A 26,129-nucleotide genomic window follows, 5' to 3' on the forward strand; every position below is an offset into this window, starting at 1 on the left:
AAAAAAAAAAAAATGCAATTCACTCCAAAAACTTTAAAAGCAAAAACAAAACAAAAAGTTGCATTTCCAGCAAAATTTGCACATGATTAATTTGCATTTAAAAAAAGTCAATCAAGCAATTTAGTTCAAATTCTTTGGGACATGCATGCTTTAATTCTTTTAAACAATTCCTACCTGATTTCCAATTGTGTTTTTCTTGTGAACCTGACTGCTCCTCTGCTGAGCACTGAGAAAAGCAAAGGAGAGAAGCACTGAAGAAAATCATAAGATTTTTTTCTGAGCAAGTAACAGATACTAAAATAAATACAGGCATTAAACATATATCAACAACTGAGGCAGAGCTAATATAAAAAATCCAGGTCAGTTTAATTCTGGAAGCAAAACCAACTCAATGGAACTTCTAGAACCAATTAGTGATCACAAATCAAAAATAATACACCACAGGAAGAAAACCTGTATTGCTACATTAATAAGTCAAGGTTAAGTATTAGTGATATCCCACAGGTATATAAGATTGTACTGAAAATTGATAGCACTTTTTGAGTATATGCCATGTTCTAAGTGGTTTACAGATATTAGTGATTTTATTTTAATTTTAACCCTGCGAGGTAATATTCATTCATTTTACAGATGGAGATACTGAGTCACAGAGAAGCTGAGTGGCTTCCCCCATATTACTCAGCTAACAAGTGCTGGTACTAGGTAGTCTAATTCCAGATCCCAAACTCATGATATCATCTAATCTCATTGCTTTGAATTCCACTATATTCTGACAACTCCCATAGTGCATCTTCAGCTTGGACCCATCTCATCAATTCTAGACTCAAGTATGTTTTCAACAACTCAGCATTTCCACTTGGATGTCTAATGGGCATCTCAAACTTAATCTGTGAAAACTGAACTTGTGACATCCTCCCTAAATCCTGTTCCACCCACATTCTTTCCCTTTTTAATTAATGGCAATTCCATATTGCCAAGTGCTTAAGCCAAAGTCCTTGGTTCCTCTTTCTCTTACTTCCACATCAAATCATCAGCAAATGCTATTGACTCTACTTCTCAAAATGTCTTTAAAATTCAACATCTTTTTATTCCATTGCTACTACCTTGTTCCAAGCCACCATTATCTCTCACTTGCACTGTCGTCATCACTTACTCTTTGGTCTCTTTGGTCTTACACACTTGTCCCCCTAATGTCTATTCTCGACACAGAAGCCAGAGTGATCCTTTTAGAGGGGGGTTCCTGTCACTCTTCTGCTCAAAACCCTCTACTGCTATGCAATACAATTACACTCAGGGTAAAAGTCAAAATTCTTACAATGGTCCACAAGGCCCTTAACTCCCACTCTCCACCTCTTTGACTCATCTCCTCCTATTCTCCACCTCTTTCATTCGAGAGGTCCAGCCATACTGATCTCCTTTTTTTTTTGATCCCACCATGCACACTCCCACCTCAAAGCCTTTATGCCAGCTACTCCATCAGCCTAAAAAATACACTTCCTCCATATATCTGCATGGCTCCCAACATCACCTCCTTCAAGTCTTTATTCAAATTTATCTTTTCAGTGAGACCTACCACGACCACCCTATTCAAAATTGAATCCCTCCCTTCCTCCAGGATTCTCATCCCCTTTATACTGTTCTGCTTTTCTCTATGGCATTTTTCACCTTCAAACATACTATATAGTTTACTGATTTTTTGTGTGTTTATTATCTGCCTCCCTCCATTAGAATGAAAGCTCCTTGTGAGCAGGGGTTTTTGCCTGTTTCATTCGCTGCTATAACCCCAGTGCGTAGAAACTACCTGGCACATAGTTGGCTTCAACAAATATCTGTTGAATGAGAAATCCAATGAGGCTGATACCATTATAACACGAGCACAGACGGGATAAGAGCCAGATATCACCCCAACAATTTAACCCCAGAAATCTCAAGATTAGGCAATATGTTACTCTATCTCTCAAAAGATTGAAGGCTTTCTTTTGGTGAGTCCATGAGTAAACATATATCAATATAAGAAAATACAACTCATTTTGGTTATTCTGAAAAGACTAGCAATACTGAACCCTCTAACTGATTGTTTAGTTGATTACAGAAGCTGTTTTGGAGATTAATGAAATAGTCTAAAACAGAGAAAAGACAGATTAAGGTTATCAATCAACTGTTTAAAGCACTGGGATATTATAGCTCAGCAGCACATCAGAAATCAATGCCACACTTAGAACAGTTGCTCAAAATGGCAATCTTTTATAATCTCCCATGATGTATTTAAGCTGCTTCCCTTCAAACTCATAAAAAAACTATACGCTACCTTCAACTGAGGATGGGGAAGAGGTGGGTGTTGAAAGGCCACACTGTATTTCATTACTAAAGATATTTTGTGTCTCTTTCTTTTTCAATTTGCTAATCTCAGAGTTTAGCTTTTCTTCTCTCCTCAGTTCTTATTATTTTTCTAGTCTTTAGTTAAATGCTTAATTCCCTTAATTACTATGAAATTCATCTCTCCAACCTTTTCTCTGTATAATCCAAATCTACATTATTCAGGTTTTTGTGGTGAGGTTGTGAATGAGGTGAAGGTTGTGTCTGTGGCCAGGGGTCTGATGAGACCACACTGCCCTCTGGCTGCCCACCATGCCCTGATGCACAAAGTGTGCCTAAAGTACTACTCTTCCTGGGGCTTCAGATCCCATGCTTTCTTTCTCCAGGGTCCTCCAGGCTTTCCTCTCTTCTAGGAAGAAATGGGAAAACTACTATTATAATGTGATCATGCCTTCTTCATGGATATGACCATCTCTCCCAAGCATCATACTTGTGTTTTAGAGGTTTTTTTTTTTTTTAACAGGAGCTATTTTAAAATAAATCACTGACTAGTAGTGGTAACTTCGAACTATGGCAGACTTACAGGTGTTTACTTTTAAGTAGGTGAACTACTGGGGACCCTCAAATTATGTATAGGTCCCCTTAAAATCATATAAGAGAAAAGAAACTGAATATAAAGCAAAAAACACAGAGATTGTTGATGACTCCTTGTGCTACCTTAGGCAAAGAGTATGACCTAAATGGACCTTAGTTTCTTGGCTTTCTTGGCTATAAAGTGTGTGTGTGTGTGTGTGTGTGTATGTGTGTGTGTGCGCGCATTAAGAGTCAGAGAGACAGAGACAAGTGCGGGGGCACTGTTTCTTAAGTTTCTTTTACATCTAAGATTCCTTGAGATGCAAAGTTACTCTCAGATGCTTGTGAAATCCACTAGGTGAAGAGATTTTCCACTGACATAGAATTTTCATCTACTAAATAATGCATATTTAGGATCTACCACTTGTAGGAATATGCAGGGAAAAAATAGATTTATTTTATAAGCCAATCTCAAATATTAGTGTTAGAACAAATACTAAATTACCTTTACTTTTCACCTAAAAAATAATCTTTTTTGCAGCAACTGGTCCCATAAATCCAAAGATACTGCTTTTAATGACGTATTTAGGTACTTAAATTTACTCCATAAGTAACATAATAAAAAATAATCTGCCTAGATAGAAAACATCCTTTATCATAATTCTTAGGAATGCAATGATAACTGAACTGAAAGTATTTCAAAATACTTATTTAAAAATGTATTCACAGAAAACCATGTAAGGACTTGCAAGTTAATTTGAGTCTTTGGAGGTATTCTTGGTAATAGGTCCTTAACTGGTTATCTCTGCAATATTGTAAAGCACACCTATATATAATGTTTTAATTTGACATAAGTCAAAACTGTTAGGGCACCAACTATCTGAAAGGAACTCTGTGGAACATATAAACATGTACAAGGTATGGTCTTGTAAAGAGAGCCTACAATTTATCTAGTGTGGGTAGTGACATACATACACAAAACACAAATAACAAAGGAATAAGCTCTAAAAGAATAAATATTTAAAGTTGTAATAGAAAGTCAAAAAAGTGCTTCTGTTTCAAATGTGGGATATAATTAACCCCATATCTTATTATCTGTGTGTACGTTATTAATCATATAAAGTTCCTACTACACACAAGTCACTGCTGAAGAGTTCGCCAGAACATTAAAACACATAAAACCAAATTAGGTTAATTAGTTTAATGCTCTGAGACATAATGATTTTGAAATTATATAACAAAAGGTTTAAATTTTTATAAAAATAAGAGCACATTGAATGACATTCAAAGAAAAATAATCCATGTTACCTCTTAGCTCAAAAATTTTTTCTGCATATTTGTGTCTATCCATGTCCATGTGCATATGCAATAAGATTATAATAACATAAGAATGTGCCAAGGGGTATGTGTGACCATTTATCAGACAAATCCTGTACATAGTAATTGCTCTGAATGTTCAGAGAAAAGAAAGATCATTTTGGTTTGATTTGATCTGAGATTTTCATAGAAAACTTGAAGAAAAGTAAAATTTTAATAGAGGAAGAAAATCAACTGCATTCCAAGAGAATGGGGTCGTATAAGCAAAGCCAGGAGGTAGAAAGCTGGGGCATGTAGGGAAGTTGTGGAAAGTAAAACTATTATGGGAAAAATTGTATGACCATAGACTCAGGTTTGTATTCAATAAATGACCTTAAAAGCCACCTAGTACAATAACTCTATGTTAGGGCCAATTATGGAGAATTTGGTCATTATACTGAAGGCAGCAGAAAGTATTCAAAGATTCTAAGCCAGAAAATGGCATGATCAAAGAAGTATTTTATTAAATATTACCTCCCTGAAATAGGCAGTATCAACTCTGAACCAGGGAAGACAGGAAGCAGCCAGCCTTGATCCCCTCCCTCTGACTGTTGGAGTCCTGCCCAGCCTTCAAAATCAAAGCAAGTACCATTTCTGAATTATGCCTTCTCAGAAACCTCCAGTTATTTCTCCTTCCCATGAACTCCGCTAGCTCTTAGTCTGTGCCTGTATTCTATAAACAGGACTGTGTTATACGCAGGCCTCTAACTCCCCTCTAACAAGGTCTGCTGCTTGATGGCCAACGGTGTGTTGCATTAATCAGTTATCTCTACCTCTCTCACCACTGACATTACCTCGCAGTGTTTACAGTAGTTTCTTAAGAAATATTTATGGAATTGTATTTTGATGCCAGGGTTATATACAACCAGATTCTTAATGTTTATCTGCAATAGGAAATTTAAATAATTTGAAGAAGTGTGCCATAGACATGTGCTGCAGCAAGAGTATGGTACATTTAGGAATCCAAAAGTGGCCAGTCTGGCTACAGCACAGAGCTAGGGGGTGGGATAGAGAGGAATAGTAACAATAGAATAGGCTGAAGAGGTAAGCAAAAGACAAGATTCTACAGGGCCTTGGAAACCATGCTAATGAGTTTAGACTTTATTCTGAAAGTAATAAGAATTCTAGAAGGAATTAGAAAGAACATGACAAGGGGGCAAGGAGACCACTGTAGCAACCCACCCAAGAGAAGACTAACTTTAGTAGTAGCAATGATGATAGGAAGAAATAGAAAAAATTCCAAAAATATTATAGAGGTAGAATCATATGGACCTGTTAAAGATGGAAAGAAACAAAGGTGAGGGGAACAAGCAGTAAAGAATGACACTCAGGTTTCTGGTTTGAGCAACTGGGAGTTACCACCCACAGAGAGTGGGAACAATGGAGGAGGCATGAATTATAAAATCAGATGATGAGTTTAACTTGGGAATATTGGGTTGAGGCTTCCCTAGGATATACAACTAGAGATTCCCAGTATGTAGCTGAATATGGTAACAGTCCAAGAAAAAGTTCTGGAATGGAGATCTAGATTTAGAGGCATCAGATAAAGCTGATAACTGAAACCACTGCGGTGGGTAACACTGTTGGACAGGGATAGTGCAGTGAGTGAGAAAAGAAAAGGGTCTACAGAAGAATACTGATAAAAAGCAGTTCTTAAGCCATGATCAGAGGATAAAGAGCTACAAAATAAAAATGAGAAGAAGTGGCTAGAGCAGAAAGAGGAAAGCCAGGAGACAATGGAGAGTTATTTCAGCAAAGGGATAGGATAGGTCTCTTCAACAAGGAGTGGTTAATGATGTCAAACAAAGGACTCAGAGTTGTCCATTGAATTAACTGTTCGCTCCTGGCCAAAAGCAGTCTCAGTAGAGTGGTGTGGTGGAAACAAGACTAAGGTGAGCCAAAAAGTAAAAGAGAAGTGAGAAAGAAGAAAGAGGAGTACCGACTCTAAGTCAAACCAAAGAGGGCTCAAACGAATCAAGAAAATAGAGTCCCTCAGAGATGCAGATTCCATGGCAAATGTCAGAGTGTACCTCTCCCTCTACTACTATGTTTAGTTTGTAGAGGAGACTTGAAATTAAAAGAAACGTCAGTTGTGCTATGATGGAGGAATTACTAGAAAAGTGGCAACATACAGACTAAGGCAGTGGAAGGGAAAAGTCTATCCTTTATACTTTAGTGACAGAGCGTTTAAAAAGCTGATTGTATATTCCTGAGCCCTGGGGTTTGTTTAGAAGCAGCTAACAGAGTTACCTCTTTTTTCTCTTCTTGAAGCCACCACTGTAGGTTACCACCAAGTTGTCAATAAAGTATAGCCCACTAAAGGACCCAGAGCAATCAGCTGGATTCACCATATTCTAGAACTGTGCTGTCCAATACAGTCGCTGGTAGCCAGAAGTGGCTGTTTAAATTAAATTCTTAATTAATTAAAATTTAATTTTCATTTCTTCTGCTTTACTAGCCACATTTCAGCTACTCAATAGTAACATGTAGCTAGTGGCTACTGTATTGGACAGCATAGGTTATAAAATATTTCCATCATCTCAGAAAGTTCTATTAGACAGCACTGCTCTGGAGTAAAGAATCTCTTTTAGAATGTTCTTTTATATTACCCCAAGAAGATTATAAACAGTTGCTGAGAGTCCCAAGAGTGCAACTTATCACATGTAGGCTTGGCTCCATCCAATCAGATTGAAGCCAAAGTTAGAAGAAAACTACATGATGTCGACTGCCCCTGCAGGATCTTTAGTGAAGTCTCAGGCTAAATATTATGCAAGAAAACCCTAGAGAACTTGGGGGCCTATAAAACAAAGATGACTCATCTCCTAAGACTCATTTTAAGGATGAAGATAAAGTTCAAAATAACAGATTTGAGAATGAAAGAGAAAAGTGGAAGTCCACTTATTTTTAAAACAGTGCTTGAAACATTAGAATTTATAACTTATTTAAATAGATGATACTAACGATGTCCTTGCAAGTTGTTCAAATCTATATTTCTACCAGTCCCGGTAGGCAACCAAGCATTTAATTCCTAAATTGGCAAATAAGGATCTTGCTGCTATAATCTAATACCTAAGTTTTAATTCCGCAAGAAAGAGAACATTCTCATGTAAGAATAGGAACTAGATACACCATTACAATGGAATATGATTATGTATTAGGGACACATAAAAAAGAATGTAAAGGTAAAGACCAAGATCGTTTTGGAATTTGGTGCCAAGGTTCACATATACTGCCTTTAGTAAAATGGTAACAGAGACATTCCAGAGGATCAGGAAAGAGATATAATGAATGCTACCACCCTTAGAATTTTCATGGTGCTCACATAACAAGAACTGAAATCTGCACACTATCATTTCAACTGTGAGAAAACAGGTGGGGAGACCTACTCAGCAGATTGAAAAACAGACCTCGGTCTGCTGTTTGTGGCATAGAGATGTTATTCTAACGGTGTGTATCTGGAGCCCATGTTTCTTAAACCACCGGACTGCAAAAATCTTAGTAACTCAGAAGGCAAACTGTGCCCATGGAAATGGAGAAGAGCACAAGAATTTGAAAGTTCACTCCCCACGGCATTCACTAACAAGCTTGCCTTTCTGTTCAGACAACAGGATTACTGAGAAAGAGAGGAAGTGAATGAAGAATAATTAATTGGAATAGCGCGTTTTCTTAAATAACAAAAACTAATTATGTTGTGTTAAGAAATATAGAATGTTGCGGGTTTTTTTTCACCAGGGAAGAATGACAAATTAAAATCCTTAAGTCATGAGGAAAGTTGACATTTCCTTCTGAAATACTAAACTTTTAGGTTCAGAAACTATATTACAACTGAAAAATCAAGCCTTCAGAAATTAAGAAATTCCAAAGCAAGTCTACAGCAGCGCTTACTTGGACACATTACACATGGTACATATTTTACGGTCCATGTTTAACAAATAACTGGGAGATGAAAAAAAAGTTTCACATATTCAACACGGCAGAAAAAATTCTATAGCAGAAAGAATTTTGAGTTGTTCTGAACACTACTCTGAGACATCACTTTCCGTTAATCTAATTTTAGCAATTTGTTTTCCTTTCTTTTTGGTAATTTTTAGAACAAAAAGTCATCCCAGTTGAAAAACAAACTACATGTGTAAAATACTCTATACATCACCATCCTATAAATCTGAGGAGTGGTCCTCCTCTTTTGGTAAATCTCTAAAAATCTCATGAAACTAATGCTTATTTTCCTCAACTCTAGACTTTAATTTTCTATCTTCAGAACTTAAAAATACTTACATAATTGTCTTCAAATATGGCTTTTCTTCCTTGATGGAAACAGCATTCCTGCCAACTTCAAAATTTATAGCTACAACCATATTTTTTTAATTTTTAAAAGCACAAAAAATACCACAACTCCTCAAAGTAATTTTGAAATGAACACTTCTTCATCATCATAATTATCCCATGTCACATTGAAATGCACTCCAACTCAGCATACAAACAGAAAGAACATTTACCTCTGAGTCTCAGTGCAAAATATTACATCTGGAGATAACATCAGCAACTAAAAAAGTCTTTCAGTGGCAATCATACTCCAGTCATTAAAAACGTCATAAATGAAGTAAAATGGTACAGCTCGTAGAATCAAGTTCCTGTGAGTGTGTGTGTGTGTGTGTGTGTGTGTGTGTGTACATATGGTACTTTCTCACTTTTACAGACTGCACCACAATTTTCAAAGGCACTTTCACATAACTTCATTAATTTGATCTTCCGACAATCCTGAAAAGTATACAAGACAGGGATTTTTTATTATTCCATTTGACAGAGCAATAAACTGAGATACAGAGAGACTAAGTGGCCAAAACCCAAACCTCATCAGTGGCAAACCCTGGAAAAAGAATTCAGACTGCTGACTCCCAGACCAGTCCTTCAAAAGAAAGTTTAGGTGTGCAGTTTAAATTAGATGAGAAATGTGCAAAGTTGCTGGGTTTCTAAAGCAGTTTGAACAATGATTCTTTTTAGTCCCCTAACATCATAAAGGTTCACAATCTATCTCACTGCTGGAAAAATGGGACTGTCACCTGGATTACAGAGAGACTGTACCAAAAAGCTGTAATTGAAGTATTTTCATTTGCAAAATTATACGCCTTTGAAAACCTAGTCAACATAATACTTTAGTTCAACAGCTTCTGAGGTAGAAAATATTAAAATTTACTGGAGAACATAAACTCTGGACCATTTATCTTTAAAAATAAGTAAAAGGATAATCTAGGGGGAAAATGTTTCAAGCAGAGTATAGGGGTGAAATTTAAATTTAGTGCTGGTTACAAAACATGTTCAAAACTTGAATCCTTCCAAACTGATTATGATTTTTTTCTCTGTTTCCTCCTTGAATCAGGATACCATAACAGGACAGTGCTGCAATATCCTTTTCACTTTTAAGTTATGGTGTCAAGTTTATATCTGCATCTGCTACATTTTTATAAAAATCAAACTGGCATTTGTAACCAATAAAAATCAACATGAAAGGAAGTATTCCTGGTTATTTCAAATGACTCAAGGATTTCTTTTTCTTTTAAATTCCTCAAAGAAGCAAGTGAAGTAAATGGAGAATGCATGAGTTTAAATTTTTACCTGCATTTCTCTATACTTTTTAATTATTAGGCAAGCTCCTAAAAGACAATTTTTTTTTCCTTTTCTTTTTCTTTCCCCCATAGCAACTAGAGCAGAGCTTGGAACAGGTCACAAGGATTTCACTGACTACACAGAAAACCAGGTAGAAATTCTCAGGTCCACCCTTCCAGGCCTAGGGACAAGAAGACACACCAGAGTCTAGGTTTCTTGCCACTGGTAATTTTGCAGAGGGAAATGAGCAGTACAAATGATGAGAGCCATGGGGGCAAGAAGACAGGGGAGCAGGTCTGTGTGAAGTGGCTGTGGAGTAAATCCCTATCTAGAAGTTGGAGCGGGCAGTGTGGCTAAAAAAAGACAACTGTCTAAAGGAACATATTAATCACTGAGTTCTAACAATTTTACACATAAGTCACAGACAGGAAACAGTTGAAAAAACTAATGTACCAAAACCAAAAACTAGTGTACCACACAATAGTAATAACTGCTGGATGCAAAATGTGTATACACTATTTGTTAGGCCATGTTCAGAATGAGACAATTTTCTGTTGAATAATTGGGCCTTTCCTCTCTAAAACATGACGATAAATTCCTCAGGCCACTGTTTAGTTTAGGTCACATGATCTAGATATCTGTTTCTTCTAAGTCAAAATGTAAAACTAAGTCAGTCTAGTTTTACATTTTCTTGTGTTTCATTTTTTATTTGTCCCTATTCTTGAATACATAGTAAAGTAACAGTACATAGGCGTCTTTACTTTATTTTTTATATAAAATAAACTATATTTTATATACTTGAGGTTGGAACCACTTACATGCCACAGGTATATTTTAGAGTTAGAATCAAAATTCTTTAAAAGCAATAAAAAACTGATTCCACTAAAGGGCAGGAAAAAATGGTAAATTCAGGGTCTTGAAAATGTCACACAATAAATAACCAACCTTGAATACTTAAGCATAATGTTTACCTGACAATATCTGTGAATATAGCAATAGATTAGAATATAACAGAACACATGTATGATAGAATAGCAATATATAGACAAGCTTATATAAAGTATATATACTTCATAGAAAAGAGAATGTTCATCCAAAAAGATTACATCTAAGTTCACAAAGGACAGTTTTTTTAAAAAAAAATAGGCCGCTATAGTCTGATTTAGGGATGGCCAAATAGCTTGTATCCTGTGAATTGCACTGGGTATTTCAAATTTATGTGAGAAATTGTTCCCTAACATATTTTAAATGTGCATCTGTTACTGCTTATCTATGGGAGCTCAAGTGCAAACTGCAGATCATCATCCAAAAACAAGGAGTATCTGAGCTACATATGATTTCCCATGCTGTACAATAAAGAAGCCAACTCCTTTATTCAGAGAACATGGCCCCATGGCCACGAGGCTCAGATCTCCTCAGTAGGTTGACTCAGAGTTAATCCTGACACAGAATGCTGGGGTTGTTGTAGAAATTCACATGTGTATTTGAGACAAATCAGCAGGAGGAATGCATGTGACAATCAAGGATTTCACGTACTTTGCGAAGCCAATGAAATCTTCGTGGTTGGTGTTGATGTAGGAGACTTGGATGTCGATCAACAGCAATACCTATAAGTCCAAGAGAATCACTTCAGTGAAAACCCATCTTAAATATTCTCAAACACTAAGTTCGGTAATAGCCTACAAATCATTTATCTTTATTTAATTTTAAAAAGGATGCTTCAGTTAGAATGAAAAGTTGCATTTACTTTTTTCATTAGACTCTCATTTTTACTCTAAACTCAGAAACAAAAGATCTATGTGAAAAGTCTGAGTCCCACATGAAGACAACAGCATTATAGTTTATAAGCATGTACTTAACATGCTTACTTAACACAGAGCCAACTTAACACAGAACCTAGAATTATTCTATTCCTCTAAAACGTAGATATAACGTTCAAAAGGACACATGTATAAAAATACATGTGGCAAGAAGGCCATGCAGGAGCTGCTTAGAGCTTCCTGCTCCTGTAGACACCATATGTTAGCCACAAAATAGCAATATCATCTCTTGTTTTTCCTCTCCTCTTCTATCTCTTTAAGCTCCCTATAGGCAAGTAGGAGAAGTATCTCATCAACCAACTCAAAAAGGCAATATACAAATAAATAGAAAGCCTCCTTGAGATCAATAGGCTTCACTGAAGGTGACATCTGAGTGCATCGAAGCATTCGTGCTAACAGTTCATTGGCACAGTCTATATAATGTCCCCCAGGAGGTGCATCCTCAGGAAAGCCTTCCCTGATCCTCACCCCACACCCTCACCCAAGACCAAGTTGGATCATGCTATTACTCTCATATAGTCTATAAATCATGATTATATTTTTATGTATTATACCCTATACTTTTTCTTTGTGGTGTTTATCACAAATGTAATTAATTATTTATATTATATTTTGTTTGATGTTTTGCATCCCTGAAAGACTGTAAATTCCATGGAAGCAGAGATTATATTTATCTTGCTCACCACTTTATCCCTAGAACCTAGCGTGATACACACAACAGGTGCCTGAGAAATATTTGTGGCTGTAGATTCTATGACGATCTACCAGTCTTGAAGAATAGTTTATTTTAGAGGGAGAAATTTATTCCCATATAATTAGTACATGGCCAAGTATTATTGTTTCTCACTCATTACCCAATGCTATGGTCTCTGAGGCTTTGCTTTTGTGGCTAATCTCAGTTGGTCATCTGACCAAATCTTGCTGTGAGCCCCAAGGAGCCCTACCGAAAAAAAGACTAAATGAATCACCCCAAACCCATCCCCACTACCAACATAAAGTCAATGCCCAGGCGCTAACTGGGTCAACAATATCATACTTGTATGAAAACTTTCATATCATCAGATAATAGTTTTTTTCTTCTCTTAATGATGAAAACTGAACAGTTAGGAGGTGTCATCACTATTAGATTATCTGTGGCATTGCCACTATTCTCCCTACAATAAATCCAGATTCTATTAAATTTTATACCCCAAATCCATTTGGCTAGGAGTTTGGATCAATAAACCATAATATTCAAGCACAAATTAGTAGTTGCCACCATAAAGAGCAAAATATCTACATAATTCTCAACATTGCCAAAGGTTGTCATGAATATCTTGGACGTTCACACACATTAACTTGGACTGAAGTACAGGGGAAAAGTGGAAGAAAAATAACAACTATGGCTGTTCTCATTCATATTCCTGGAAACTGGGAGTCTGTTTTCATCCTAGGAAAAGAGCCAGGTCGCATGTGGGGGATGAAAAGGAAAATAGTACATTTTTTCTCTTTTTTTCACTCTCTCAGAGTTTCTCACTGCCTTTCTCACCCACAGTTATTAAAAATTTAGTTGAAGAAATGTAAAGCTACCCCTGGTAGCAGTAATCACCCACAAAGTCAACCATTTCAACATGCAATTACATGTATGGAAGCACCTGGAATAACAGCAGGCACACACCGAAGCTCAAAAAACCTTTGTTTTAGAAAAAAGTTCAGACAGATTTATGGTTTTTCATATTTTTAATTCTGAAGAATTTCCCCTACACACAAAGTTTCCAGAGCAGAGGTTGGTAATAATTCCATTTTTTAAAAAACTGCAAGAATACCTCAAAGCAGTACTGGTACAGAGGTCTAAGGAAATGGGTCACTCTCTGACCAGTGACTTCAGAAGTACCATATGGCCTAAAGCAGCACGGAGTTCAGAACTCAAATGTGAAATCTATGCAAACTGACATGTTCACGTTACCAAAAACATGCACGTTTTTACTATGCCACACAGGTCCATATTAGCAGTGGCAGGCACCAGCTTCTTCGGGCAGTTGATTAACTGTCAAACCAGGCCACCTGAGATGGTCACTTAGGAGAGAGATGTTCGCTCCCTCCCTTAACTCCCACTTGGGGAATGAATTAATCACTACATCAGAGGTACAGATGGAAGACAGTCTCCCTTGAAATCAGAAAAGGCAATTCTTTCTCATGTCTACTATGTGTCATAGCTCTTTAGGAATAACAAAAACAACTAAAATTAATGAAGAACTAAGAACTATATCTGGATTACTTCATTTCATCCTCACAAAATACCTGTGAGTTAACTACCATTATTATTCCACTTTCAGATGAGGAAACTGAAGAGTAAAAGTAATAAATAACTTGTTCATTTACACAGAAAGCAAATGATGGAGCTTGGATTCGAACTCAGGCAGTCTGAACCCAGAGCCCACAACATTTTTTTTCTTTTTTAATAAGTTTTTTCCTTATTTTTTTGGCTGCATCGGGTCTTAGTTGCGGCACACGGGATCTTCGTTGACGCCTGTGGGATCTTTCATTACGGTGCGTGGAACCCGCGTCCCCTGCATTGGAAGGCGGATTCTTTACCACTGGACCACCAGGAAGTCCCTGGAGCCCACAATCTTAATGACAATGAAAAGTTTGAGTGTGTCATTTCAGTAAAACAAAAACTCTGAAACATGAAACATGAAGAAGTTAACTGATTTAGATATGAACACAAAGATAATTAAGATAATAATTGTACAGTTTTTTCCTCAATATTGTTTTTACACAGGATCCCTAAGAGTTAAGTAGGATGTATTATCATTTGAACTGCATAGAATAAAGACACAAATTAAAACGGTTATCTTATTTACTTAAGGTCAGGAGTACAGTTGATAACAGAAGTCGTTTTCTTGGTCCAGCAGGAGCCGTGACATTAGGTGTGTGGGGGAACTTCTGGTCTTGGGTTGTATACCTGGACCCAGGCTTGATTTCACTGGCTCATGAGTTAACATTGATTTGTTTATCTCTACTAAGTCACAAAGCTTACTTTCTCCACTTTTGGCTATTGTGACTACTCCAAGAGTGAGAAAGTTGCAAAATAAGTGAAAACTATGAATAATCGTTTGTTAACTTTCAAAACACGATGATAAAAAGTAGCAGCAATGAATCCCAAAGCTCGAGCAGAGAGCAGCAGGTTGTTACCAGAGTCACTCACAAATATCCCAACCTGCTGGGCCTCCATTCCTCTGTCTCTTCGCTTTCTCCTTCCACGCCCACCCCAACCCTACAATACCCTCTGACACATGTTGCATGTGTCTCTCGCCCTGTGGTTTGTCTCTACCTCTCTCTCTCCTATTCTGCCTTCCTCCTTTTCCCCAGTTCTTTCTCTCCTTCTTTCCAATTCACCTAAGAACCACAAAATGTTGGAATTCTAACTTATAGAGGACTTCAGAGATCATACAGACCAACATTTCAACGTTGTACATGAGAAAACAACAGTCCCGAGAAGTGATTTGCTCAAGAACATGCTGTTATTCTGTGGTGAACACATGGCTTGAGTCCAGTGTCCTCTCCATGCTGTCACACTCGCAGCTGTGTCCTGGAACTGAAGAGCATCTGAAAACCTTTGTGTTTCCCATTATAATGTTTTATAAGTAACTAAGAAAACATCCACCTAAATTTAAGAAGTTTTAATTACTTTCATGTAGTCCTTAACTTTTTTCAATGAATTATCCTCACTTGAAAATAATCGTTCATTCATAGTTAGCCAAGATTCGGAGACAATTTCAAAGCCACTCCTTACAAACCATATGTATTTACAAAATAGTTAGAAATGCTTAAAAGAGCTGTTCTTAAATGTTTTTATTTTTTTAGTCATAGATTCCATGGATAAGCTGATGAATAGCTTTATCCATTCTCCTCAAGAAAAAAAATAAAAACACTAAACATTTTGCAAAACATTTTAGCAATTTATGAATATCCTGGTGCCCATCTGTGGGCCCTATCTTAAAGAAAAAATGTGATATGTTTCTGGATTAGTGGTTTTCAAAGTGGGGTGTGTACATGCTAAGGGTACACATGATGATTCATGAAGTGTTGAAAAAAATAATGGAACTCTTATTATTGCTTATTAAATGTTATCCTTCTAAGGTCTTTATATATGTTTATATTTTTAACATACACAAGGTGTTAGTATAGCAACACTACACTACTAGTATAGCAACATGTGTAAAATTCATAAATAAGTAAAAATAAACATATGTGGTGGTGTTCTCAGCTCTTTTTTTTCCATTCAGGGATACGCCGACTGTTGGAGACCACCAAACAACCCTGGGGAGATCTTCCACTTCCCACAAGGACCCTGCCCACCAGGGAAGGCCTCTCCTCACCTGGTCCTTTGTCTTCCCTTCTCGCTCACGAATGTGGTTAGCAACAATCCTTTCCGTTTCCTCGCAGAGTCTGGGGAAGTTTGCCAGCTGTCAAGAAAAACAGATCTGAGTGTTAATACTCAAATATTTATACTGCCAAAAAAGAAACAAAAATAAGTTATGTTGTATTCCAGAAGACATGCAGTACCATTCTGGAAGCAGAAATGAAATATCCTAAAGAAGAATGGCAGAGTGACAGAAAAGACTGCACAAACTACAATCAGAAGTAACTACATTATCTGAGAAGAAACACTGCAAAACCAGCAGAGAAATTCCCTGCAAAGAAAACAGACACCCAGATACCATCTAGCTCTATGCTGTACAGAGTTAGCACTTAATAAAGTTCAAAGATGAAGAAGATAGAAATGAGGATGAAAAGGAGGATAATGACTAATATTTGTAGAGTGCTTACCATGTTCCAGGTTGTGTGCTAAGCACCACATGAATTACCTCATTCGAAATTCACAACAATCATAAAAGACAGATCCGATTATTAACCCCATTTTACAGAGGAGGAAAGCAAAGCGCAGAGACGTTAAGTAACTTGCCCCAGACTACACAGTTCAAAATCGGTGGGTCCAGGATTCCTACCCAAGCCCTCAGACTCCAGAGTTCATGGTCTTGTCCATCACTCTTTGAAGATGATTCACATTCCATGAACCACAGAGATCATTTTTTTAAATTCCACCCTAACAGATGTGTTTTTACATACATATTTTTGGCAAAACTGCAGAAATAATGCATGTCAATCACTTATCCCATCTCAATTATGCAGGTAATTGTCCAAAATTTAGTTTGCAAAAATGAATGAATTATAGTTGTTTTCAGTGTAAGGAAGAAAAAGAAAAGGATGCTATCAATACAAATGTTCAAGGAAGCCTAACCTAAAAACGGGGCTTAGTCGGGTAAAGTTGTGTGGAACGGCTGAGGGGAGAAGGGAGCTTGCCAAGCACAGGAACATGTGTGAAGGCGCTGGAGGACAGAGACAATGAGTGGTCAAAGAAGTAAAGGAAGGTCAGTGCAGACAGCAAGGGGATGGTCTTTAGGCAAAGCTAGAATGGTAAACAGGGGCTTGATCCTTGTAGACCTGTTAGGAATTTTGGCTTCTGAAGCAATTCAGACGGAAAATAATGGGACTTGGACCGGGACGGCAGCAATAGAAATGGAAAAAAGTGGGCAAATTCATGGTTTATGACAGGCAAAGATTAATTCCATTTATTATATAAAGCACTTGCAAATTAATAAGATTAACACTAACATCTCACATAAAAACAGGCAAAAAACGTGATTTAATTTAAAAAGAAATTTAATGGTCAATAAGAGAAATATTAAACTTCACAGAGTAATGCCAAGAAAGATAGTAACTACTATGTTGTCAAGTTACTGTAATCATTTTTATAAGACTTAATGCAGGTGAAGGTGTACTGAGACTAGCACAGTTTAAACTTGCTGAAGGGACGTCAATGAGAATAATCTGTCTGTTAAGCAATTTGGCAATATGTTTCAAAAATTTTAAAGACACACACACGTCAGTCTAATTACTTCATGGGATTCTGAGCTAAAATAATAAGGAAATTCATCACAGCGTTACTTGTAATAGCAACAATAAGACAAATAGACATAACTCTATAAGCCACCTAAGTATCCAATGATGTTAAATAAATTAAGGTAGGTCCACTAATGGGATGTAATAAGCCATTCCAAATAATAGCTAATATTTGATATAATACTATCTAATTTATAAATAATATCTAATAACATGCTAAAGTGTCTATAATATGACACTGGGTGAAGAAAATCAGGCTACTAAATATAAAATGTGATTACACACAAGCATACACACACACTCATAGCCACAGGCCACCATATACACTTGATAGCCTTTGAGGATATAGCCAAAGACCTTAAAAACTCCAAAATTCTTGAGTAATACTGTAGCACATAATATTTCCCCTAACTTGTATGCGAGGCCTCCCTGAGGTGTGATTGCTCCATGGTCATTGGGGTCACTGTGCACACCTACTTTATAGCATGCATGATGCACATCAGTGTCTTAGCAAGACAACAAACTGCACTACTTCATGGAACCGTTGTGATTACAAATCACATATAAATGTTAAATCACCTAATGCTGTAGGTCTGCTGTCTGTGAACAGAAAAGAATCTACACAAATACTACAAAATGTTAATTAGCAACAACCTCTTTGAATGATGGGCTTATGCATAATTTTAATTTTTTTCTATATACATGTCTGCATTTTCCAAATTTTTCCACAACGAACATACTTTTTTTTAAATATTAATTTATTTATTTTTGGCTACATTGGGTCTTCGTTGCTGTGCACGGGCTTTCTCTAGTTGCAGCGAGAGGGGGCTACTCTTCATTGTGGTGCGCAGGCTTCTCATTGCAGTGACTTCTCTTGTTACGGAGCACAGACTCTAGGCGCTCAGGCTTCGGTAGTTGTGGCACACGGGCTCAGTACTTGTGGCTCACGGGCTCTAGAGCGCAGGCTTCGTAGTTGTGGCGCACAGGCTTAGTTGCTCTACAGCATGTGGGATCCCCCCGGACCAGAGCTCAAACCCGTGTCTCCTGCATTGGCAGGCAGATTCTTAACCACTGCGCCACCAGGGAAGTCCTAGAGTACTTTTATAACAACATCATTAGAGCACAGAAACCTGGCTGCCTTGGTCACCTCAAAATTCACAGCCCAGTGTCTGTTCATGAGATCACCAAACCATCACCCCTTTACTGAGACCCCTAGCTGAATTCTGAGATCTGTGCTCATTTAGGGGCTTACTTCATGAATAACTTCAAGACACAAATGAAGCTTCCATTTTGAGTTTTGGAAACATTCTTCAGGGACAGTTCTATCATTCTGGAAGCCCTTTTATACTCTGAGAATACTGCAAGTTATTTTTGTGAGGCCTATAAAAAGTTTCTAAGTATGGAAGGGATAGCTGATGAATACTTGTCCTTCTTCTTGACTAACGCAAACCTAGGTGGCACATCCGGCACAAACCACTAGCCTGCACTAGGCCACCAGAGCAACTGTTCCTCCTCTGCACTCACAGTGTACCCCAAGCTATCATTGCATACTTGCTTTTGATGATAGCCACACTAACATAGAACCACACTCCTGCAGACAAGTGACTACACAAGCAATAGCGGTCTACTAAATAAGATGGGAATGCCAATAGCATTTACAAAATGGATTATAGCAGATTATTTCTAAAACACCAAAGAGTGGTAATATAAATATTTATTCAGAAACTAAATACTTGATAGCTGAAGGACCCCAGACTAGTATGCAGACATCAGTAAGTCAAGGAAAGGCCAAAATGATAAGAGCATCCCATGAAGTAGAAACATCTAAGAACCCTCCAATCTACTGCCCTTGGCAGGAGGATTGATTTTTTTGTGTGTACCTCCTGATCTTTCCAAGCTCAATTTCATCAGGAAAGGAACACGCCAGAGCCATATTTTTGTATCTACAACTGAGAAAACTGGATGTAAATGAGCCTAAGTTCTAAGTGGGATAAAATAGAAAGAGAACACACTAGAAGAACTGCCCTCAGAGAAATATTGAAGGGGACAGTAAGCAGGAAAGATCTAGGCATTACTGAAAGGCAGTAATGAAGCCAGTACAGTTTCTAATTGGTTGATCTTAAAAGGTTTGTAGGAGTGTAAAAAATGTTGTGGGAGTATAAAAATCAAAATGATGGTTTTAATTGCTGGCTCCCAAATGTAATGCTCCAGTCCCAATTCTTCATAATACATATAGGAAGAAGGCAAAAAAAAAGTCCTACTGACATTCAGAATGACTTCTAAGTAGGCTTTCTGCCACTCATTTCATTACCTCATTCAGCAGAGTCCCTGCTCAGTTTGCATGATGTTCTACTTAGCTTTAACAGATACTCAGCTGATTGCTCACTTCAATCCCTTGCCTCTCTTCTATGTCTCTTACTTAAGGTGCAATCAGTTTTCTCAACCACTTAAGTCATTATAATTTTCAACCTCTTTTGCTCTGGATGTTGAACTAAAAGCTTATCATTGTAAGAACACAATTTTTTGTCAAAGACATCAAAATTTTAATCACGTGTGCCAAAATAATATTGACCTAGAAATCACCATCATTAGATTTTTATTCTTCTATTAATTATTTAAATATTCTGTAAATTGATTTATACAGGCTCAAGGAATTAAGGCTTTGCTATTGGATATAATAATTTTATATTCTTAAATTTATTTCACATCAGTCATTCATTCAACAAACATTCTTTGGGCACCACTATAGGCCAGCTCTGAGCTCAGTTTATGTCAAAGTACCTGATATTGGAAACCTCACAGTCTTGAATGGCAGGTTGACTATACAGATAAATTGTTATATGAGAGAAATATTTCACAAAAATCAAGGAGAAACACAAAGAAGTAAGTGCCTAAATCTGCTCTGAGAAGGTCTCAGAAGATTTGATGCTTAAACAATGACAGCAAAGCTTCCAGACAAAGCTGAACATCTATTAAATGATAAATTACTTCTAAATAGCTTATGTTAAAATTATGTTGAATATTCTTAAATAATAAGGGAGATTAAATGGAGTAATAATACAATATACATGTATTTAGGAATCAAAACTTTAAATATATAATTCTAAGAGAAAACTTTATACTTGTTCTGAGAGAAAGTAGCACCATCATTTTTTTAAATACAAAAACATGTTTTAATAAAATCCAATATTTTAAGTATTATTTAGGGTAGTGTTTAATTATTTTGATGGGACGTCAATATAAAAATTTAATTTTAAGCATGGAGCACATTTTTCCCTAGAGGAAAAAAAATCACTTGAAAGACATTTCTCCTCAATAAAAATAAATTATACACTTACAAAATGTATTAACCATTGATTAATCAGATCATGAGAGCCATACTATTAGGTTTCTCTTGGAACAGGCACAAGACCAGGCAAGACTCTATACCTTCAAGAGTAACTAGTTCAATGCCTTAAGCAAAGACTCAGGTTCTTAGGTAACCACCTGTTCACAGTTCCATTGCAAACACCACTGAGAAAATGAACTAAAACCAGAATAAAATTTCTTTTACGTGCATGACTTGAGTTGATGGTTTGGCTGACCTAAAGATATGGGCTCTATTTTGATCAAAATGCTATAAACTGTCCAGTATTGGCCACGCACTACAAACTCGGTAGCCATAATGATTTCACTGCTTATAAAAGCATGCAATAATTTTATTCTATTTATGTGAATTAAAATCTGCCCCTAAAACCCCTAGTGATTTTTAATTTTTGTGTAGCATAATGGTGGATTTATTCAGGAGATGAGAGAATATTTATTTGGGCACAACACATTTGTTATGAAAAAAGGAAAAACAGAAGTATTCATATTTACAAAAGTGATCAAAAATGAGAAACAATTCTAGTAAAACAGGTCAAGAAACTTCACAAGCGTAAGTGGGAAAATTCTTTATTGAGGATTCTATATTTTAGGACTGGCATATAGGAAGTCTAGGAAGGGGACAGATCTAAGTGAAGGAAGATCTAAGTGAAGTTGGTAAAAAGGGGAAGGATGCCAGATCCCACCCGGGTGGCCTTGGGTAAAGTAGTCAGAGAGAAAGAAATACTGTTAGCCCTCCTTCTCCAAGTGGGCAAATCCCAAACCTCAAATATTTTCTACAAATGATGGGAGAAATGTTGAGCTCTGTGAAGGAAGAACATATATGGTAAGTTGATATCTTCTCCATTACATATCTGACCTTATTATTTCTTCTAAACAAAGAAATGAAGAGAATGCTAGTGTTATTTAGCAGATGCTAAGGAATTAAAACAAAAAGCCCAACCTTAAGTGAAATAAAGCTGAAAGGTAGTCAGAAGAGCCATAATCTCATTAAGTAATCAGAAAACATCCAAACAGGAGGGCAGGAGGGCGTTGGTGCTGGGTCAAAACAATACCTGAAGACAATAACCAGGTTTTCATCACCACTCTTTCCACATTTATCTCTGGTAGACATTATTAAGCAGTTAAAATGGAACAAGAAAAATCATGCAGGAAGTAAGAGGAAAAGCAGGGGCCAGGGTAAATTATAAATTAAGAATTAATTGCAAAGATCATGAATCCTTTAATGAATTGTGAGATTAAAAGGTGAGATTACTATCTCTTGACTTTTAGTCAAGTCCCAGGACTGAATTTCATATAAAACCCAACAAATGATTCAAACTTTAATACCCAGCCTGATTTGAAACCTGAGTACCATGGCCCATTACATGAGGCATCTGCTGTACGCGAAGCACAGCACAGAGTGTTTGACTGGACAGCCAGCCATTAGAAGAGATGAAATGCAAGTCTTTATGTACAGAGTGAAAACCAGAGCAGATCTATCGAGACCTAAAAGAAAATCCTATTTGAGCATGATGTTTTGTATATTCTCTTTCATCCTACAAGCTTTCATGGAAGTTACTCAAGTGACTACTTTAGCCAAACGGAAAATCACCTGCCAAGTCAATGAGACATGATTCATGTATTCAATTATTCATTCAATAATTATTATTGAAAACCTGGATGTTCAGGGGTTATAAATAGAGTAATGAGCTTAACAAACCAAGTCCCTACCCTCATGGAGCTTACATTCTCCAAGTCCCTTTACTGTCCAACAATCACAACAAAAATAAAAGACATACGTAGTATAATTCATGTGGTCGTATGTGCCACAAAGAAAAACAAATTTGGTAAGTAGATGAAGAATGATGTGTGTGTGTGTGTGTGTGTGTGTGTGTGTTCGAAGGAAGCATGTGCAATTGCTGACAGAAAAGTCAGAGGAAGACTCTGATTATGTGGCATTTGAGCAAAGACCTGAAAGAAGCTAGGATGTGACCCATGCAGATATCTCGAGGCAGAGCATTTCCAACACTGAGAATGAGAAATGCAAAGCCCCTGCACCACATCTCCTTGACCTGTTGAAGAAACAAGGAAACCAGTGTAGCTGGAGTGGACTGTGGGAAGGGAGATGGGGAGGAGTTTAGAAATGAAAAGGAGCAAGATCATGCAGGGCCTTGAAAGCTGTGGTAAGGTCTTTGGATTCACTGCTTAGTTACGTGTATTCAGGGTCAGATATCTACTTACCTAACATGCCACAAAACTCAGCATTTCTTCTAACAGCACTTTTTAATGAAAAATCTTTCCCGGTGTTTCTAATAACCAACTAATGTATCTTTTTTATTTCCTTGCAAAGCGTTTTTTTCTTTTTTCTAAGCAGGGGGAAAAAAATCAATTAATTGGTATGATGGTGATCCAAGAATGTGGCTTCCCAAGAGGCCAATAAACGGCACAGTTGCTAAACTGTGGTTAAAAAAACAAGATGTTCCTCTCAGTGCTTCCTGCAAAAAGGCTCAGGACCCTGCAATGAAGCACTGGAGAAGAGGCAGTAGAGAAAAGCAGCTGAAAGATGATGCCCACCAGAAAACGTCCAAAGTTGAGATGTCCCTGGAGTGAAGCCAAATAGCTCATAAAACTCTAATGTCCCTGTCTTGTCCTCCAGTGCCCCAGAGACCACAGTGAGAAAACATCTGAGAAGAAGTGCATTCCCCCAGGTTAGCTTTGTGCCTTGTTATCTGAACACATATAAATCCCATGTGTTTCATTGATGTTTATTTATGTGGCTTAAGGAAAAGAAAAGTTAAGTAATTTACACATAAGAAATTCAACATGAGCAACTGTAAGTGAAAATATTGTTTTAAGTTTATATATATATATTCACATATACATATATATATATTCACAATACAGTGAGAGTAACTATACACTTCAGATTGCCTGGAGCAGTCTTGGTTTACTCATATTATTCCAGTGAAAGTATTGATAGCTCCCCCTTTTAATCTCAAATCTGTGTTGGACAATAAATTATATGGTCACCTTATCTATGGGTTGTGTTCAAAAGGGGTCAAGTAATTAAGTCCTGGCATACTCAACTTTAATTAGGATCATTTTGCTTTACAAAAGACTTTAATTAGACCAGTTTTAAGGTAAAAAACACTTGAAGGTAGACATAATAAGGCCAAATATCAAGAACATCAAATTGAGGAATAAGGAAAAGGATAGATACCCGAAAGAAAACCTGTCCAAATTTTATCATTTTAAAAGGAGTGACTAGAGGAAGTGGCAAGGTGGTGGTGTAGAAGGACGTGAGCTCACCCCTTCTTACAAAAACACAACTAACTACTGAACAACCATTGACAAAAAAAAAAAAAAAAAAGCTGAAAACTACCAAAAAAGATATCCTACATCCAAAGACAAAGAAGAAGCCACAATGAGACGGTAGGAGGGGCGCAATAGCAATAAAATCAAATTCCAAACCCGCAGGGTGGGCGACCCACAAACTGGAAAATAATTATACCACAGAAGTTCTCCCACAGGAGTGAAAGTCCTGAGCCCCATGTCAGGCTTCCCAGCCTGGGGGTCTGGCAATGGGAGGAGGAGCCCCCAGAGAATCTGGCTTTGAAGGCCAGCAGGGTTTGATCACAGGAATTCCCCAGAACTGGGGGAAACAGAAACTCCACTCTTGGAGAGTGCACACAAGGTCTCATGTGCACCAGGACCCAGGGGAAAAAAGCAGTGACCTCATAAGAGACTGGGCCAGACCTACCTGCTAATATTGGAGGGTCTCCTATGGAGGTGGAGGGTGGCTGTGGCTCACTGCAGGGACAAAGACACTGGCAGCAGCAGTTCTGGTGAGTACTCATTGGTGTGAGCCCACTTGGAGGCCGCCACTTCCTCCCCAAGACCTATCCCCTCCCAACAGTGCTGGGATGCCTCAGGCCAAACAGCCAACAGGGCAGGAACACAGCCCCACCCATCAGCAGACAGGCTGCTTAAAGTCTTCCTGAGCACAGCCCTGCCCACCAGAGGGACAAGACCCAGCTCCACGTACCAGTGGGCAGGAACCAGTCCCTCCTATCAGGAAGCCTGCACAAGCCTCTTAGACAGCTTCATCCACCAGAAGGCAGACAGCAGAAGCAAGAAGAACTACCATCTTGCAGCCTGTGGAAAAGAAACTGCAATCACAGAAAGTTAGACAAAATGAGATGGCAGAGGAATACGTCCCAGATAAAGGAACAAGATAAAACCCCAGAAGAACAACTAAGTGAAGTGGAGATAGGCAATCTACTGGAAAAAGAATTCAGAGTAATGATAGTGAAGATGATCCAAGATCTCAGAAAAAGAATTGGGGGGAGGGATAGATTGGGAGTTTGGGATTGACATGTACACACCACTATATTTAAAGTAGATAACCAACAAGGACCTACTGTATAGCACAGGAAACTCTGCTCAATATTCCACAATAACCTAAATGGGAAAAGAATTTGTAAAAGAATAGATACATGTATATGTATAACTGAATCACTCTGCTGTACACCTGAAACTATACTCTAATATAAAATAAAAATTTTTTTAAAAAGGAGTGATTAAAATATTCTTTTTAAACCAAGTACAGATTTCTTTACCATCAGGATAACTTTAAAATATCTAAATTATTAATAAGTATTTCTAGAATATCTCATGTAGGATTAGTCATTGGGTTAGCTGTCAAAGATAAGAAGATAAAAGACAGCTCTTTTTTAAAAGGAGCTTATCATCAGCAAGAGGAGGCATTCACCTAAACAAATAAATTACAAACAAATTGCAATGCAGTATCATAATTGTTATGATAGAAGTAAACACAGGGTTACAATTAAAGCACTAAGAAGGGAGTGAGGATGGAGACCAAGAAAGGGCTTACAGAGGCCCTTTAGGAAAAACGATGACTGAGCTGTATCTTAAGGAGACTCTCTAAACAAACAAAATCACATGTACAAATATTAAAGGCACAAAAAATCTTTGTGAATAGTGCAAATCACTTAGAAGGGCTGAAGCAAGCGAAAAGTGACAACGGATGTAGCTGGAGAGTTATTCAGGGATCAGATGGTGAAAACTAAACACAATCATAAATGATTTGAACTTTCTTAAGATATAAGGAGCCACTGAATAATTTTGAGGGAACAGACAAAAACTATG

The 26,129-nt window shown here is 37.3% G+C and overlaps 1 protein-coding gene and 1 long non-coding RNA gene across 7 annotated transcripts in view; one reads left to right on the forward strand and one right to left on the reverse strand.

Moving 5' to 3' along the window:
* The window catches only part of DNM3 (dynamin 3), a 578,846-nt gene that overhangs the window by 314,554 nt on the left and 238,163 nt on the right, over positions 1-26,129 (reverse strand). For all 6 annotated transcript variants that reach the window (XM_082437591.1, XM_082437593.1, XM_082437588.1 and 3 more), the window contains exons 11-13: positions 16,031-16,117; positions 11,386-11,456; positions 175-226 (exon numbers count right to left, since the gene is read on the reverse strand). In XM_082437591.1, the coding sequence (XP_082293717.1) occupies positions 175-226; positions 11,386-11,456; positions 16,031-16,117 (210 nt within the window). The remainder of the gene's footprint in view (positions 1-174; positions 227-11,385; positions 11,457-16,030; positions 16,118-26,129) is intronic.
* The window catches only part of LOC309649558, a 434,139-nt gene that overhangs the window by 138,815 nt on the left and 269,195 nt on the right, over positions 1-26,129 (forward strand). The window lies entirely within an intron of this gene.

The sequence above is a fragment of the Balaenoptera physalus genome (assembly GCF_965194825.1).
Source record: "Balaenoptera physalus genome assembly, chromosome: 1".
NCBI lineage: Eukaryota > Metazoa > Chordata > Mammalia > Artiodactyla > Balaenopteridae > Balaenoptera > Balaenoptera physalus.